Raw genomic sequence first — 18,689 nt, 5'->3', positions numbered from 1 at the left:
TTCAGTAACGAGTAATCTAACTAATTACTATTTCCACCGTTACAACGCCGTTACCGTTACCGACAATTAAATGAGGCGCGTTACAAACTACTCAGTGAAGCCGTTGTCCTCCGACTTGGCTCATCTCAGCCACAGAAGCTGCTAAACTGTTTTTCTTTTTCCTTCTCTCCTTTGGTGAGGGGAGGGGGGAGGAGGGAGGGACGAGACAACCACATAAGTGATGCTGATTGGTTGAGGCAGAGTAAGGTTTCATGCTAAGCCAATCAGAGGCAGTGTTCAGTTTGTACACAAACCACGCACGCACGCAGTTTAGCCTCACACACACAGACTAGCAGAGGGAAGCTGCAGAGATCGGAGGGAAAGTACAGACACTACTTTAATCTCCTTGAGGTAAAAGACAAGAACATGTGAGGTGTAGCTACATTATGTCCTGGAGCGAAGTGTTTGTCCTGAGCTTCTGCTCACCTGACTCTGTGCAGCTTCCTCATTAAATCCAAACAGTCCGACACAGCGACGCACTGCTCCTCTTTGACTCTAAAGTCTCTGTAGCTCATCAGCCCGGAACTCTTCCAGAGCAGCTACAGCGCAGCGTTGTGACCTCAACCATGGTTGATGAGAGCAGAAATGTTGTTGTTGTAGTGAAAATGGGCGAGCTCGTGAAGACGCGAATTTACACAAAGTCAAAACGAGCGAGAAATCGCGTATCTCGCGTTTGGTCGCGCGTCACAACTCGAGCGAAAAAAAAGCGTTCCTCGTGTTTGGTGGGAAGCCCCTTGTGGGTCTTCCCACCAAACACGATGAAATAGACGAAGACGCGATGGTCCCGTCGCCCAAAAAATCCCGTGTATTGCGTCGCAAAAAAAAAAAGTTGCGTATATCGCGTCGCGCGCCTAATCGCGTCTTTGCGTTACGGCCTTTTACACCGCGGACGTAACGAATAAACGGTTACGGTGTGAACGAACAACATAGAACAGGACCAGACGTGGCGTTGTTTCCTCTTTTCACCGACAGCTCCACTCTCCCTTACTTAGACTAACTACTGTTACTAGTTGGGTTTCCATCCACCATCCATTTCACCTTTTCAAGTATTTAATGCGCATAAATACTTGAATGGAAACGCCAGAAATTCGAATAAAGGCAGTAAATGCGCATAAAAGTTTATACGCTTGGAGGGGGTGGATTTGTCAGCGTATCGAATAAAGGAAATGCGAGTTTTTGTGATGGAAACAGATTATGCGAATTGAGGCAGAGCTTGTGGGTGAAGCTGCTGGACTTCACCCAGCGACGCCCCGGTCTCCCAGCTCTCCTCTCTGCTGCACCGCAACACAAACGCGCTCCGTAACCCATAATCTTTTGTTTATGACGGTTAAGACTACACAAACACACGCCGTAACATCGTTATGTAACTTATTGATTTTTCACCGGCTTCGTATGTAAACAGATGCACATGGAGGAGAGGAGCATAACCAAAACAGCGGAAAAGCGAGCAGACTGTCACAGTTCCCACTGTCTTTCTGTGTAAATATCTCATGTTACAACATGAAAACCTGCAGCTTATATTCAAGTGCGGCCTATATATGTATTTTCTTTCAAAATGTAGCTGGTGCGGAGTGTAGCCTACAGGTGCGTCTATAGTCCGGAAAGTACGTAAATTGTCCATGATGTTGAGTGTCAGCTGAGTGTCAACTGTTGGATACATTCACGCTCTCTTATGACGTAATCTCACGGTGCACTCCTCCTAATCGCAAAACACTAATGAATGGAAACGGTCATAAATTCGCATTTGCTTTTTGCGCATTTTCACAAAATCCGCTTTTAAATTCGATACGACTTGGATGGAAACCCAACTATTGTTGAGGCCAGAGAATTGTTGGATTTGTAGTTTTTGACCAATCGCAGGTTGTGCTCTTTCTTTTTTGTGATTTTCCCGGTTCACACATGTATTTTTTTTTAGGGGCAAATGCGAGACTAAAATTATTTAAGACTTGAACACAATAATTCAACAAATTTAAGACATTTTAAGACCTAAAATTTAGATTTTCAAATTTTAGACTTTTTAAGACCCCGCGGATACCCTGTTATTTCATATAAAAGATTAAGTGCATACATATTTAATGATGCTGTGTATTATATATTATATATTTAAGACCATCTTTGAATTTTCTAATAAATGTAATACTTTTTAAGGCCTTAATTGTAGATACATGAATTTAAGACTTTTTAAGGATCCGCGGATACCCTGAGAAGTTGTGTGCTCGCAGCAGGACAGATAATCAGATGGATAATCGGTAAAGTTAATAATTTCACTTAATGTGGCCATGAATAAATTAATTTCGATGTTTCCTGTTATTGTTGCCCAAACGCAAATCTTGAATAGGACTCCACTGTTTTCACATTTAAAAAGGTCTTTGTTGTCTTTGTACAGAGACAATATGAGATTTGCTTGTAGGCAGCCACAGCACTTAAAAAACCCACTGTAACCTATTTTCATAGGCACACCAGCCTCGCTTTCAATAAAACACACACTCGCATTCCATAATTGGAGGAATTCCAACAGGCTGGAAAAGTTGATCAGGCGAGCTGGCTCTGTGGTCGGCAGCAAACTGGACTCCCTGGTGACAGTTGCTGAGAGGAGAACTCTGAACAAACTGCTGGCTATCATGGATGATGCCAGCCACCCTCTGCACACTGTCATCAGTTCACAGAGAAGCCGGTTCAGTGGAAGGCTGCTTCTCCCCAGAACCAAGACAAACAGACTTAAGGACTCTTTTGTCCCCCGAGCAATCAAGCTCTATAACTCTGCACTGGGGGGAAGGGGGAGGGGTGGTGGGGAAAACATTTAGGAAAATGTAGATTAATTTAGATTAAGATTGATGTATTTATATACATGTATTTATTACTGTTGTTCTAGCCCTGACTGCACTTTATCTTTTATATTTTTTATATTTATTTTTATATTCTATATCTATCTGTGCCTTTTTAATGTATGATCGGTGCTGTGCTGCTGCTGGAACCTCAATTTCCCTGAGGGTAACCTCCAAAGGGATCAATAAAGTACTATCTATCTATCTATCTATCTATCTATCTATCTAATTGCGATCAGTGAAATATATGAAAACAATAAAATACAATTTAAAAATGCCCTTGGAAAGAAAAAGTAACGCAATAGTTACTTTCCCTGGTAACTAGTTACTATTATAGTGAAGTAGTGGAGTTACTAACTCAGTTACTTTTTGGAAGAAGTAATTAGTAACTATAACTAATTCCTTTTTAAAAGTAACGTTCCCAACACTGGTAACAGTATATTCCAATCAATGTTCTTTTAAATAATTAAATTATAGTGACTCTGTACGTTTTTACAGGCTCACTATTTATTTTGCTGTCTGTTGTTGTTTTTCCAGCCTTTTGGTCCGTCTTTGAAATGCAGTGAAAATGTGTCATAACTTTAGCGCTAATACACCAATCAGTCACTCTCTCTTTCCTGTATTATGGAATATAAACATATTGGTACCACCACCAGAGGAGATAAGAGATGTACAATACTAGACTAGATGTCATCCGTAGCATTGAAGCCATAGTTTGTCTCACATTTCCCGAAGATAAGGTCCATCATCTCTTCTTATCTTAATGACCTACTACAGGAACTCAAAGCTGACTTATGAAGAAAAGATGTATGTCGTATTTACATTTCTATCTCTGATAAGCTGCAGTCTGTTGTGAAACACTTACAAACACTAACATAACTGGGTTATCTTACATTTCTGCAGTTACACAACACTGGCACATTTTCTCTCCTGTCCTGTTAGTATTGATGGACACAGCCTCATCACTGTCATCACTGTGCCATCTCACCTAATGCCCCACTAATCCAAAAATAGGCAACAAGATGCTACAATATAGTTGTTGTGTAGGAGGAAATTAACTTAGCCATAGAAATTGTTGCTCTATAGTTGGATAGTTTCCCCAGCTTTTCATACTTGTGTGTTAAAACTAACTTATATTGTACATGTTTGCTGAGATGTTGAGATACAACACTGATTAAATCTATCAGCTCCAGAAATCTCTTACGTATTTTTTGTTGTTTTTGTCGACTGTTGACGTTCCAACGGTCCTGACGCTGCGCCCCATTTACGTTGGAATGACACCCCTGCAAACTATTTATAGGCTAATGTTTTTAAGAAGCCATACAAACTTACAACAAAAACATGTAACATGCACCTAAACAAATGGACAAGCCGTTAGCCACTGTTAGCCATGCATACTACTTTGGTAACAACACTTTTGGTGGTTTTTACACATGAAAATATGAAACAAATATGAGAAAAATAAAATAAACAGTATAACACTACAGAGTGTTCACAGCTGTTGAAGCAAGTAGCAGCCATCCTGAATTGTACTGTGGGAGATCTGACTTCAGGGGGAGTTTCAGACCAAAATTATAACTTGTAATTTTTCCTGCCATGCCTCATCAGTATTATTTTGGATTTTAAATACAACCTAAATGACAGCACTGGTTTAAATTCACCCAGTAGCAGAACCAGAGCACTTTTCGTAATTGTTCCAATACACTGACTGAAGCAGCATTTACTTCTCCAGTGTCTGTTATCATTTAACACGTCATGCTGCAGTTGTTTGGCCACAAGAGGGAACTGATTCACACTTTTCCAAGTGCTGTAGTGCCATCTGTGTCCACCAGGCTTCAGGCATGTTTTTCCTTTTCCATCCACTGACATTGTAAATGGTCACATTCTGACTTTTCATTCAGTTTCCATTTGTTATTTTGATGCACAAAGGTTTTATTCTTGTTTGGTTGTTTGTTTTTTAGCTTCTGAATTAGGCGGCATTTTTGACATTTTAATGTGGAAATATTTCAAATGATGATGTGTGGTCCACTCTACAGCTGAGTATTTTCATGTGATGTAAACACGACTGAGCAGTGGATGGAAAAGAGGGAAAAGACAACAGAAAACTGTTCCCAAACATTCCTGATGTTTCCGATGACCTTACTGGGAATTCTCCCATCAGCCCCTCTTCCACACTGGCCCTTTGCCATGGGAACCAGGCAAGTTTTTGTTTTGTTTTTTTCATCCCAGAGTGCCCCTGTGTTAAAATATTCAGGATTTCTCAGCAGACAGCTGCGTGACTGTGTTGATGTCTGGTCCTGACTGAAGTTCAACTCAATTCAACCAAACAAACGAGTCCATCAGAAGGGAAAATATGAAGTGATATAATCATTAATGACCAAACTTATGATTTTCTATCTCTAACAGTGGCTTGGCATTTATAAACTACAGTGATACATGTTTATGTTTTCATATGTGCCCATAACATCAGAAATCACTTACTTAAAAAAAAAAAACTCAACTATAAACAGATCAAATATAGGTCTATATTTCCATATAATGCAATTTTATATTTTATTCTCCACATATGAAGTTTTATTGTGCAAAATTATATTTCAGACCAGGATTTTACATTAGAAAAGAAATCATTCAATCATAAAATGCAGTGCTTGTTTTTGGCTCATAACCTCAGATGTATTCCTGTCATTTCACAACAAATATAAGTGTTGAACCAACTTTTCTCAAATGTAAACAAATAAAAGCAAAATATTGGTGCTTAGGTATAAAACGTAATAAACATGTAATATGTTTCTTGTCTATGTCTAAATAAACAAGACTGCATCTTTGCTTTAATGTAGACATAGCAGACTATAGCAAGTTTTCAAATACCCATTTTCCATTTATAAACATATGCAGTATTCACATTATTCAAGTGGAATCATAAATATAGGAAATATTCAACACATCAGTAAATTGTTATTGATGCTTGAAATATATAGAGTTTGTTGTGCTGTTATCTAACCATCACATCATGATCCAGTGGAAACTAAACACATTTCAGACCAGATGTGTTAAATCCTACAAATTCTAATATTTCGTATAAAAAAATGAAGGACACCTGTGTAGTTCAACTCAAACAAAACCAAAAGTAGAGTCAAAAATATGAAGGAAAAAAAAGCATGTCCTTGATTCTGAGCATTAGTACGAATCACAGTTAACAAAATGACAACACGCTGGTTCCTGTCGTCCAATGACAGTCCAGTTTTATCTGGTACAGGCTCAGTTCACAGGTTTAACTCTGGTGCTTCAGAGGTCAAAAGGTCACAACAGTTGATGACTCTGAAAATCAGGTTTCACTTGAATTATGACCAGTAATAACCCTCAACTTACTTTATCTAAAACGATATTTAGGATATTGAAACTATGACTTGTCAACACTGCATTGAGGACGGCAAATTGTTGATATCTGTTGTTGGACTCTCCATACAATTCAATTATTAGTTCTTACCAGTAAAAATATGATTATAGATACTGTATCTGGAATAAATGGATGGATTTATGTAGACCCTGCTTTCCTTACATTGACAGATGGCACTAACAACAAAGTTCTCACATTTACCTCCTTAAAAAGAAGAAAAAAGTGGTCGATTATTCAGAAACTGTCGCCAAAAATCTGCCTCCATCGACCTGCAAACATTAGATTTTTTCTGCAAAAAAAATGTGTCTCTGCATCTGTAGAAATGTAACACTGTGTAAATATTTACTGAAAGACATGAAAAGAGGCTAAAAATCCTGTTTGAGTGAAACATCTGGCAAAAACCACTGTGATCAGAGCTCCAATCTTCATCTCTAATCTCATCCTCAGTTTGCAGCTGGAGAGTTTTGTAGTTTCTGCATCTTTTCAGTGCAAACATCTCTGTGTAAAATCAGTGCAAGCTGCTTTAAACCATGTCCATGTTTTGGTCCATGCAAGGATCATCTACAGAAGTTTCTGCTCCAACTTGATTGTCAGAAGCTACAGTGTGTATAATGTATTGTACATAGACAGTGTGTATGTGTGGGTGATAATGAGTGAACTTCTGTATTTCAGGTGTATGAGGAGTTTAAACAGAGAGGTCGTCCGCTCTCGTCCGGCTGCTCGTCCCACTGGTTTTGCTGAACCTCCGTTTGTCCTTCAGGCCTGTGCCGGGGATCAGCAGGAGACCGTCCGCTCCTCCGTTCTCAGTCTGCGGGGCGGGGGTGACGTCCTTGTAGCCGTCGGTGTCGGTCCTCAGGTATCCGTCGTCTGGGACCGGATCTTTACTCGCCTTCTGCTGCCAGCCGTGAGAGTAGCAGCTCATCTGGAGGAAGTTCTTCTCCTCCTCCTCGATCTTGTTCTTCTCCGTCACCATGTTCTCTGAGTTCTGCTGGTGGGCCAGCCGGTGCGTGGTGGTGGTGGTGGGGAAGGGCAGCGGCAGGAAGTGCGACGAGCCCATCATGCAGTGGGTGAAGTCTGGGGGCGGGGTCGAGGGCGGCGGAGACAGAGAGCGCTGACGGGCCAGAGAGGCCGGAGACGCTTTAACAGAAGAAGCAGCAGCAGCAGCCGCAGCAGCAGCAGCAGCTTTCTTTCTGAGGAGACGTCTGCAGGATGGGAGAGAATCTGAGTTTATATCCAATATCTAATCAATACTAACACTGTTTCACTAATCACTACACACCACAACACCTCAACACAAACTGAAACTGCTAAGGAAACAGGTCATAGGTCAGATTTTCCTCTCTATTAAAATACTAGTACCACTTTACAATGAGGTGCTTATAAAGGATTTATTAATGGTTTGTAATTAGTTTATTAATTAGCTTTTGAATGCTTTGTAGGTTGTAATAACACATGATAGGGACAGAAACCTGTTGCCAAATAGTGAGTCCACCTGCCTGTCACGTTTGTTAAGTCAAATCAAATGACCACATTCAGGTTAAGGGCACAAACTCATCAACGTTTATTAATGAGTTACTATAAAGCTCCACTCATTGGCAGAGATAGATAGTAGTCAACACTGAGTCAGCTTGCATCAATATTTGTTTATAATTATTTATAATTTATAAAATGTAATAATAAAATCATAAACAACTAATAAATGTTTTATAGTGCATATTTAAATCTATTAAAGGAATACTCCAACAATTTTGTGACTTACTTCTATACTATAAAGTTTGTGGACTCCTAAGAGACAGATTAAAGGTCCTACATTTCCCATAATGCAACAGTGTCTTTTTCTCTATGTCCATACGTAACACTGAGCTGAGTCGTAAAATGTTTCAAATATGATAATAAAGTTTGTTTAGAAAAAAAAAAGAAACACTGAGCTGAGTCCATGACAACCCTGATGACATCTTCGGATTAATTTAAATTGGCTTTACAAAGTCACACAGTTTTAGTAGTTCATGTTGTGCTTGAGAATGAATCCACAAAAACACAAAATAACTTCATATAAAACTAAAAAGATGGTGTTTGTTTTTAAATAAAGTTTATACAACATGCACAGCCCAACATGGCAGCGGTGCTGCTCCCACCTGCAGCAGTGTTTCCAGGCCAGGTGATACAGCTCCAGGACACTGAGGAACAGCGACACGGCCGACACGGCCAGCATGAACACGATGAAGACGTTCTTCTCCGTCGGCCTGGAGACGTAACAGTTCACAGGATGTGGACACGGCCAGGCCTGAGACAGAGAGAGACGATAGGCCTGAATGTGTTTTATAGGATTTTTATTTTTTTTTACCTTTATTTAATCTCGAGAATCATTGAAAACACAAAAATACAAATGAGACAACACCAACACAGCACAAGTTAAATCAAGAACACAGAAGACAGTTTCATCCATTAAAAACTGCTACATTCATATTAGACAGAGGAGTTTTTAGTTTTAAACTGACCCAGAGACACACGTGTCTGTAGTTTTAATGTTAGTTGTAAATGATTCCTGGTGGATGCTGCAGAAAAACTGAAAGCAGTTCTTCCAAATGACGTGTTTGTCCATGGAATTCATGTCAACCAGTTATTTGAGCGAGTTGAGAATGGAGTATGAGAGGTAAAGGCAGTAATATATGATGGCATTTTTCCAATTAAAGCTTTATAAATAAATAAAAGGCAATAATTGATTCATTCCAGATTTGTGTTTGTTTTTTTGTTACCTTGCAGACGTACAGAGGATGGAGGAAGATGCCGTACAGGAAGTACTGCAGACAGAGGAACACCACCTGGTACGGAGACACAGGAGGGACAATCACAGTCAGCTGAACTCCAGCTGGTTTCTCTATTGTTTAGTGTGTAATTATACTTCACAATAGAGCAGAGACAGACTGTGCCTCCTGCACAAGTCAAACTTTAAAATTAGAGTATATGACATAATGAAGCATCCACAGCATCCCTGTAACATCAGGTTGCTATAGAAACAGAAGCAGCTCCATAGTAACAGTGGCAGCCTATATATTCACCTCCATGACGGTTCGGATCAGGATGCTCAGGACGTACGTCTGCAGCAGCGCCCCCTTCAGGCGAATTCGACCTGCTGACGAACTCTCGTTTTTCTCCTTATCGTCATCATCCTCCTCTCTCTGACTCCTCCGTTTCTCTCCTCCACCTCCTCCTCCTCCTCCTTCACCTCCTCCTGGATCGTCCTCTCTCCCACTTCCCTCTCCTCCCTCTTCCTCCCTGCTCCTCCTCTTCTCCTCCCTGCGAACCGTGTGCATGGCGTGGCCCATGTAGATCAGACTGGGAGTCGACACAAACACGATCTGCAGAACCTGAGAGCAGACGAGACAGTTTTATGATTAAAACCTGTTCAGTTGAAGGAATAAATGAACAACAATCCTCATATAGTTGCATTATCATCTGTTTTCTGTCTTGTATATTTGAGTTTATCTTGATACTCATCTTTTCTATTCTTTGCTGAGGGAATAAACTCAACCTAATTTCCCCCAGGGGATCAATAAAGTATCTAATTGTGGTTCTGATGCTATAATTATAATGCATAATAATAAATCATTGGGTTTTTTCCCTTAGGGCTCTTTAAATCTTTAATTAATATCATGTTTTACTTCCTGTGATGTTGCTGGTTTAGCTAATCTGTTCACCAGTATATTCATATTTCACTAAATATGAAGGTTTATATTCATTCTTACTGTTTTTTATGGCTTTTATTGTTGCCGTTTGATTTCCTGACACTTTAATGTAAAAGCTTAACATTGTTGTTTCTTGCATCTCTGACCTTTGACTTTATCTTTTGCTCAGTGACATTGTAAATGAGTCTCTACCTCAGGGTGTTACAGTAATAAAGGTTAAATGAATAAATGAATGAATGAGTGGTTGAAACTTGTTCTTTGAGTGATGCATTCAAGGACCTGCACTCTGAGGCAGTTGTTGGGAAGACTTTTTGATACATTCCAGCATTATATACTACATATATTATCAGTGATGGGAATAACGGCGTTAAAATAAACGGCGTTACTAACGGCGTTATTTTTTTCAGTAACGAGTAATCTAACTAATTACTATTTCCACCGTTACAACGCCGTTACCGTTACCGACAATTAAATGAGGCGCGTTACAAACTACTCAGTGAAGCCGTTGTCCTCCGACTTGGCTCATCTCAGCCACAGAAGCTGCTAAACTGTTTTTCTTTTTCCTTCTCTCCTTTGGTGAGGGGAGGGGGGAGGAGGGAGGGACGAGACAACCACATAAGTGATGCTGATTGGTTGAGGCAGAGTAAGGTTTCATGCTAAGCCAATCAGAGGCAGTGTTCAGTTTGTACACAAACCACACACGCAGTTTAGCCTCACACACACAGACTAGCAGAGGGAAGCTGCAGAGATCGGAGGGAAAGTACAGACACTACTTTAATCTCCTTGAGGTAAAAGACAAGAACATGTGAGGTGTAGCTACATTATGTCCTGGAGCGAAGTGTTTGTCCTGAGCTTCTGCTCACCTGACTCTGTGCAGCTTCCTCATTAAATCCAAACAGTCCGACACAGCGACGCACTGCTCCTCTTTGACTCTAAAGTCTCTGTAGCTCATCAGCCCGGAACTCTTCCAGAGCAGCTACAGCGCAGCGTTGTGACCTCAACCATGGTTGATGAGAGCAGAAATGTTGTTGTTGTAGTGAAAATGGGCGAGCTCGTGAAGACGCGAATTTACACAAAGTCAAAACGAGCGAGAAATCGCGTATCTCGCGTTTGGTCGCGCGTCACAACTCGAGCGAAAAAAAAGCGTTCCTCGTGTTTGGTGGGAAGCCCCTTGTGGGTCTTCCCACCAAACACGATGAAATAGACGAAGACGCGATGGTCCCGTCGCCCAAAAAATCCCGTGTATTGCGTCGCAAAAAAAAAAAAGTCGCGTATATCGCGTCGCCCGCCTAATCGCGTCTTTGCGTTACGGCCTTTTACACCGCGGACGTAACGAATAAACGGTTACGGTGTGAACGAACAACATAGAACAGGACCAGACGTGGCGTTGTTTCCTCTTTTCACCGACAGCTCCACTCTCCCTTACTTACACTAACTACTGTTATTGTTGAGGCCAGAGAATTGTTGGATTTGTAGTTTTTGACCAATCGCAGGTTGTGCTCTTTCTTTTTTGTGATTTTCCCGGTTCACACATGTATTTTTTTTTAGGGGCAAATGCGAGACTAAAATTATTTAAGACTTGAACACAATAATTCAACAAATTTAAGACATTTTAAGACCTAAAATTTAGATTTTCAAATTTTAGACTTTTTAAGACCCCGCGGATACCCTGTTATTTCATATAAAAGATTAAGTGCATACATATTTAATGATGCTGTGTATTATATATTATATATTTAAGACCATCTTTGAATTTTCTAATAAATGTAATACTTTTTAAGGCCTTAATTGTAGATACATGAATTTAAGACTTTTTAAGGATCCGCGGATACCCTGAGAAGTTGTGTGCTCGCAGCAGGACAGATAATCAGATGGATAATCGGTAAAGTTAATAATTTCACTTAATGTGGCCATGAATAAATTAATTTCGATGTTTCCTGTTATTGTTGCCCAAACGCAAATCTTGAATAGGTCTCCACTGTTTTCACATTTAAAAAGGTCTTTGTTGTCTTTGTACAGAGACAATATGAGATTTGCTTGTAGGCAGCCACAGCACTTAAAAAACCCACTGTAACCTATTTTCATAGGCACACCAGCCTCGCTTTCAATAAAACACACACTCGCATTCCATAATTGCGATCAGTGAAATATATGAAAACAATAAAATACAATTTAAAAATGCCCTTGGAAAGAAAAAGTAACGCAATAGTTACTTTCCCTGGTAACTAGTTACTATTATAGTGAAGTAGTGGAGTTACTAACTCAGTTACTTTTTGGAAGAAGTAATTAGTAACTATAACTAATTCCTTTTTAAAAGTAACGTTCCCAACACTGTATATTATAATACATTATATAGGCTATACACAAAACATAACCATAATTGATTATAGAGCTGCAAACACTATCCTGAAATAAATGGAAATAACTAGCTGCAACCTAATTTAAATTAAACATAGATTTTTGTGCACAAACTCTTTTCACTCTGAATTTTTCACTTCAACTCGGTTGAAAACAGTATACCCTTTTAGTTTTGAATATAAACTCTCATTAAAGTTTAAGTTCTCCTGTGTGGATTTGTTTTTTTTCTTACCCAGTATCGTATATGCGCTATAGGGAACGCTCGGTCGTAACAGACGTTTTCACAGCCCGGTTGTTCAGTGTCACAGTTAAAATCTTCCTGTTCGTCTCCCCAGGACGACTCGGCCGCCGTCCCCAGCACCAGGATCCGGAAGATAAACAGGATGGTCAGCCACACCTGTGGAGCCCGGGCAGGAAGTGGGAGGGAAAGGCATTTAAATCATCAACTTTAATGCAACTTAATACAGGAAGTTCTCAACAGAAATAAAACCTCCACGTCTCTACTGATCTGTATATGTGTGTTTTTCTAAAGATGTTTTTGGAGTTTTATTTGGGGTCATTTTTTAAACTTTATTTTTAACATCAATCAGTGTCTGAGCGTTGTTTTGTTTTATTGTTTACTGCATATCTTGTATGTGCTGGTTTTTCATGATTGCTACTTCAGGCAGGTCGCCCTTGCAAAGGAGATTTCTGATCTCAGTGGGACTTCCTGGTTAAATAAAGGTAAATAAATAAATACAACATGTATAAAGACTCTCAGTAGTAATATAAACTTTAAATGTGTTTATTATAAGAGACTCAGCGGCTGGTTTATACAAAATAAACAGGACAATGTGGAAATATATGAATGTTTAATTTATAAGACTGTGTGTATGTGTGTTTACTGTCTGCCAGTGTGTGTGTGTGTGTGTGTGTGTGTGTGTTACCTTGCCAACAGAGGTAGAGTGCTCCTGCACTTCCTCCAGGAAGTTTCCCAGCAGGCTCCAGTCGGCCATGATGGATCACTCAGCTCAGCTCAGACTGTTCAGCTCCCAGTCGTCTCTTTCTCTAACTCTCTTTCTCTCTGAATCTCTCCCTCTTCCTCTGACTCTCTCTCTCTCTCAGTCTCTCTCTCTCTCTGCAGGTACGAGGTTCACCTGAGGAGCAGAGAGGACACAAGTCTCAGAAAACAGCAGGCGACCAAACTTTAAAACGTCTGCCTTATTTATGCACATTTTCAAATTTGTGCAAAGAAAAAGTTGGAAAAAATGCTGCAAAATCTGAACTTTTAAAACTTGCCTGAGCTGGAAAAGTGACAGTGATATCACTATGGAAACAGACTTGACGTACAGGCAGCATGAATACACTGATAGCAATGATTATTAATAAATGACGTACTCTGACTCCTCCTGCCCACTGTAAGTAAAACCAAAGACTCATTCTTTAGTTACATTATTCTTTTTCTTCTTTTTTATATTGATTGCCATTGCACTATTTTATTATATTTTTAAATATCCTTCTCTTTCTTCTTTTATTTATTTTTCTTGTGTCTCTATTATGTTATGCAAATGACCAAAGGTAGCCTACATAAGAATTTCACTGTAATTACTTGTAATAAACTAAACTAGCTGCCAATTTGACGCTCGTAGGAACTCTCACAGCTTCATTTCAGGTTTAACTTGAGCTTCAGATGAATGTCTTAGTGATGCATCTTTTATGTAATATACAGTCATAGACAGACAGATATGCAAATATAACATAAAGTGTATTTAGCATCATCTTCAGCCCTGCAGGTCCCAGAGCCATGTGGTGAAAGGACTTAAATTAATACATAAAAACAGCTATTAATGTCATGTGTTCATGTTGATGTCATTAGTTTGAGCTCTGACTCTTTTCATTACATCATTCTGTTTGTTTCTGCTGTCGTTGACTGTGCGTTTTAACAGATTTAACTCAATCAGTTGTGCAGTATGTTAATGGAAACGTTAAAAAGACACTTGCATTTCAAATTTTTCTTTTAAGTTCATGTGATTGTCCCTGGAATCTGACCGCGGTGTGTGTGTGTGTGTGTGTGTGTGTGTGTGTGTGTGTGTGTGTGTGTGTGTGTGTGTGTGTGTGTGTTATCTCTCCACCCTCTGGCTCTGACCCCATTAATAAAAATGTCTGTGCCCAATGTCTCAGTTTAGCTTCTGTCTCAGTTCCCACACTCGTCGACCGTCTGACTCTGGGGAAGGAAAAACTAGACGTTTACTGTAAACACATGCCACCACCTACCACACACACACACACACACACACACACACACGAACAAGAGCAGAAGTCTGTCTGCAGTTGGGCATGGCTCCTTGTCCCAACAAAGTGAAGCTTGTGGAGTGGAGTTAAATAAAGTGAGTCCAGATTTATCCAAATAATAATAATAGTTGTAATCTCTTTGGGAACTGAGAGGAGGAGCTCTGAATCTGAATGACACACTGACCAAGAAGAAACTTTATCACAACTTTTTCTATAGATTTAAATGAATCATTTCTATAAAAACACACAGATACAGAGTTCTTCTGCTTTATCTCACTGGTCCAAGTTGCACGTGCTGCTCCATGGAAACGTCATCATGTAAACTGCAGCTACATGTGAAACTGGAGAGGATATTTTAGGAGCCTCTGGTTTTTGAAGTAAAAGTCCCATTAGTGTTTTTCCCATAAGTGACTCAGAATGAGAGAACTTCTATCTACAGTCTTTCCTGTCTGAATCATTAGATCTGAGTCTTTGATTACGTAAAATAAATAAATAATAGGTTGAACGCACAACCCTCCACACATACGATGACTTAACGTCGACTCACATTGTGTCACTGTGAGAGGAAACGTCCAATCAGAGGGTTCTTAAAACTCCAAAACACGATGAAAGTTTGAAGCAGCTCGGATCATTAATCAGCCTTCGTTTTACTTCACAACTGATCTGATTGAACCATGTGGATCTAAATTTAATTCATCAGACTGATAACACTCTACTTTAAGTTATAACTCTACATGTTTTACCACTAAAATAAAAGTGAAATAACTTTGATGCAATGTGATGAAGAAACTGCACATTACGACGGGAACAACGAGTAAAAACACGGTTTAAGTGGAAGATAAAAACTTTTCATTATCCAGCCTCCTCACATAGATTGATTAACATCTGTCTTCAGATCAGTTATTGTTAATTTTGACTTCACTGTGACGGACTGAGAATCTACAGGAGAGAACAAAAGTGATAAAATAAAACCAGAGTTTAAGTTTAAAAAGTTTAAAGTCAGATCCCAGATTTTTTTTTTTTTTTTTTTACATATACCCTCTGATGCCCCTCCCATCCTGTTTTTGTAAAACACAAAAGCTTTGAACAAATCGTGTGTGTGTGTGTTTGTGTGTGAGTATATGTGTGTGTGTATTTATGTCTTTCACAAGTGCTCCCAGCATCATTAATAACAATATTACTTCCTTGTATAGACTTTCTCTTGACCTCTGTGTGCATATGTGTGTGCGTTTAGGTGTGTGTGTGTCTTATCAAGACAGGATGCAGAACAATACTGAGTGCTCATGGTGAATGGGCACACACATGCACACACACACATGCACATGCACATGCACACACACATGCACACATGCACACACACACTGGACCTCTCTCTGTTCATTTAAAATAATAAATGATGAACCTTTGACTTCACTCAGACATGAGGATGTTTTTCATCCGATAATAAAGTGGATTTAGAAACTTGGCACTTTAAACGTTTTCCAGTTCATTGTATTAATACGATAAACATGATAAAACCTGATCTGAGTCATTGATCAAAAGCAGGGGAAATAATTCATAATAACAGAACCTGGACAATAAAACAGCTCAGTTTCAAAATGATTTACTACAAACTTTCTGCCTGTTCTTCTTTCTCACTGAAACACTGATCTCATGATGGAGGCTGTGGAAACTGAAAGTCATGATGCATTTTAGGTAAAAAGAAAAAACCTCAGTATGAGTTTAAAGATCTTTAGACACAATTTACCAGGTGAGCCTTTGGTAAACTTTTTAGATCTCACTACAATCAGACTTTTAATGAAATATCTGTTGTGTTGGTTGTTTTTCTTGTCTTTGCACATTAGATTTTTGCATTTCTTGTGTTGCCTGAAGAAGGTCACAACAATGACCGAAAGCCTGCAGTGAATTGATATATGCACATGTGTTTTGAGTGTGTGGTTGCTATTTCATTGTTTTCTGCATTTCTTATTTAAAAAGCAAAAACATTTCTTGAATAAAACCTTGATTTCTAGACCAAACACCGCCATAAATCAGTGACTATTGAAATATGCACAGGAGAAATATCATAAATATGAGTCTCTGAGGAAAGTTTATAATTTTGTTTCATAGTGAAAACGATAAAAAAAAATAATAATAATAATAACCAGGAAACACTGAGCAGGTGAAAACAGTTTGATTGTAAATATGAGTGAATAATTAGTGACTTTACCTGAAGATTAAAGCACCGGTGTGATGATGTCACACTCTTCACCTGTTGAGGCAGCTGAGAAAACCTGGATGATGTCACTCAGGTGAGTGAAGCGCCTCCTCCTCCTCTACCTCTTCTTCTTCCTCCTCAGGAGCAGCAGAACAGATCAGGTCTGTCAGGTGTGTGAGGTGGCTGCAAAGATCCAGATGTGCTCCAGGTGTTGATGCAGGTGTGAATTCAGCAGCTAATACTAAAACTGCTGAATGTGCAAAAGTGCAAAGTTTGAGTCAAACAGAAACACAGAGACGCTGAGTTCACTCAGATGAACTGACAGAAACGACTGAGAGACTCTGAGACTCCTTCTCTCTCTCTCTCTCTCCCTCTCCCTCTCTCTCTCTCTCCATCATCTACATCTCCAGAGGAAATGGGCCTGGTGCCTTGCTGCCTGCTATTCAACTCCTATGTATGTGCTTGTGTGTGTGTGTGTGTGTGTGTGTGTGTTTGTGGTGTCTGGCATCTGAAGGAAGTCAGATATTGTATTAGGACACAATGGCTGCAGGTCCCAGCGCTGCATTCCTTCGTGTGGCTCTATTCTTCTCCAGGCGACGCTCTTTTGTGTCACTCGCTCTCCATTCACTCACTTCTCCCTCTCCCTATCTGCTCCTCGGAATAAACTTAAAAATATAAGCCTCACAAACAACTGTTGACATCCTTTTTTCCCACCATGTTCACCAGCTCAGTCAACAGCCTCTCGTCTCAGACTGATTCAGCCTCGTTCTGAGGAGAAGTTACAAACATTTCTGTAAAGAAAACGACTAAATTAAAGTTTTTGTTCTTTTACGAGTGCAGGATTCAGGAAGAAAACATTAACTCTTAGTGAACTAGTCCACATCTTTTTGTTCTTGCTGTTGGAGCAGGTTTTAAATGAGCCATCCAGTGTTAATGATCCGACATAAAACAGTGCAGAAAAAGCTGCAGGTTCTACGGTGGCCCCGAGGGGTCAAAATGTTGCAACATAAGAAATAACACACATCATGCAAAAAACACAAATGTGCATCAAATTCAGAAAAAGCAACTTCACCGGAGCTGCAAAAACTCACAACACAACAGAAGTGTTTCCAAGGATACAAAAAAAGGTGAGGGGCCAACGCCAAAGGCTAATGCTACACTAATAGCCTAGTATATGATCAATAACATGTGGATCATGTGATATTGATTACTTTCAAACTCCACTAACAGTCAGAAAACCGTCTGTATAGCCTCAAGTCAAGAACTAAAGCGCCCTGACCAGGTCCGTCACTTTATTATGTCCCCAGAAATATTTGAGCTCATGTTCTCTCACATTGATGAAGCTGTTTTCTGAATTTGTAGCATGTTTGTGTGTATTTGCATTTTCTTTCTAATTAGTTGCAGTGCGTTGACCTCTCATGGCCACCGTAGTTTACATCCATTAGGCCACTGATACAACTTCAATGAACTCGACCTAAATGTCGTCTATTAGCCTATTACACCCCTGCACACAATGAAGTGCCACAGATGTAAACAGAAAGAAACAGAAATGACACATGTATATATATATACAGTATATATAGTATATAACAAGTGTATATGTCTAATCCAAGCAAATAGCAGTCTTTGTATAATATGCATACTATGATAATATAAAAATGTGATATACAGTACCTTTATTGTAAAGCCTACTATATCAAAATAATTTATGCAAATATGGGAGATAGACATGTAGGCCTATATCTAAATTTAATAATAGAAACCAAACGAGTGGATTTTTTTTTTTACATTTTTAGAATAAATATAAACATAAACTTGCATAAAAATCTAAATTCATCACATCTATATTTCTATATGCAAATTCTACTGTGGGCATTTAACATTCATATATGCAGAAGATGTATGTGTGTGACTTA

General features: G+C 39.3%; 1 protein-coding gene across 1 annotated transcript; it reads right to left on the bottom strand.

Annotated features, from left to right (window-relative positions):
- Nucleotides 1-6,398: 6,398 nt before the first annotated feature.
- On the bottom strand, nt 6,399-13,498 carry LOC146973101 (gap junction alpha-5 protein-like). The gene is made up of 6 exons (XM_085799359.1): nt 13,232-13,498; nt 12,538-12,702; nt 9,321-9,629; nt 9,018-9,083; nt 8,397-8,545; nt 6,399-7,463 (listed from the first exon to the last, which is right to left on the bottom strand). Exons 1-6 carry the CDS (start codon nt 13,298-13,300, stop codon nt 6,947-6,949), a joined length of 1,275 nt encoding a protein of 424 aa, XP_085655485.1. The 5' UTR covers nt 13,301-13,498; the 3' UTR covers nt 6,399-6,946.
- Between the last annotated feature and the right edge of the window lie 5,191 nt (nt 13,499-18,689).

This window comes from Trachurus japonicus, chromosome 15 (genome assembly GCF_045865225.1).
Source record: "Trachurus japonicus isolate A0001 chromosome 15, Traja_1.0".
NCBI lineage: Eukaryota > Metazoa > Chordata > Actinopteri > Carangiformes > Carangidae > Trachurus > Trachurus japonicus.
The sequence above is the reverse complement of the archived record's forward strand: the minus strand, read 5'-3'. Positions and strand labels throughout refer to the sequence as shown.

Excerpts from the sequence above, each read along its gene's own strand:
- LOC146973101 (XM_085799359.1), bottom strand. The coding sequence starts at position 13,300 with ATGGCCGACTGGAGCCTGCTGGGAAACTTCCTGGAGGAAGTGCAGGAG. Across the intron at positions 9,084-9,320 it reads TGATCCGAACCGTCATGGAG|GTGGTGTTCCTCTGTCTGCA; the intron begins GTGAATATATAG and ends TCTCCGTACCAG. Across the intron at positions 7,464-8,396 it reads GCCTGGAAACACTGCTGCAG|ACGTCTCCTCAGAAAGAAAG; the intron begins GTGGGAGCAGCA and ends CCCATCCTGCAG.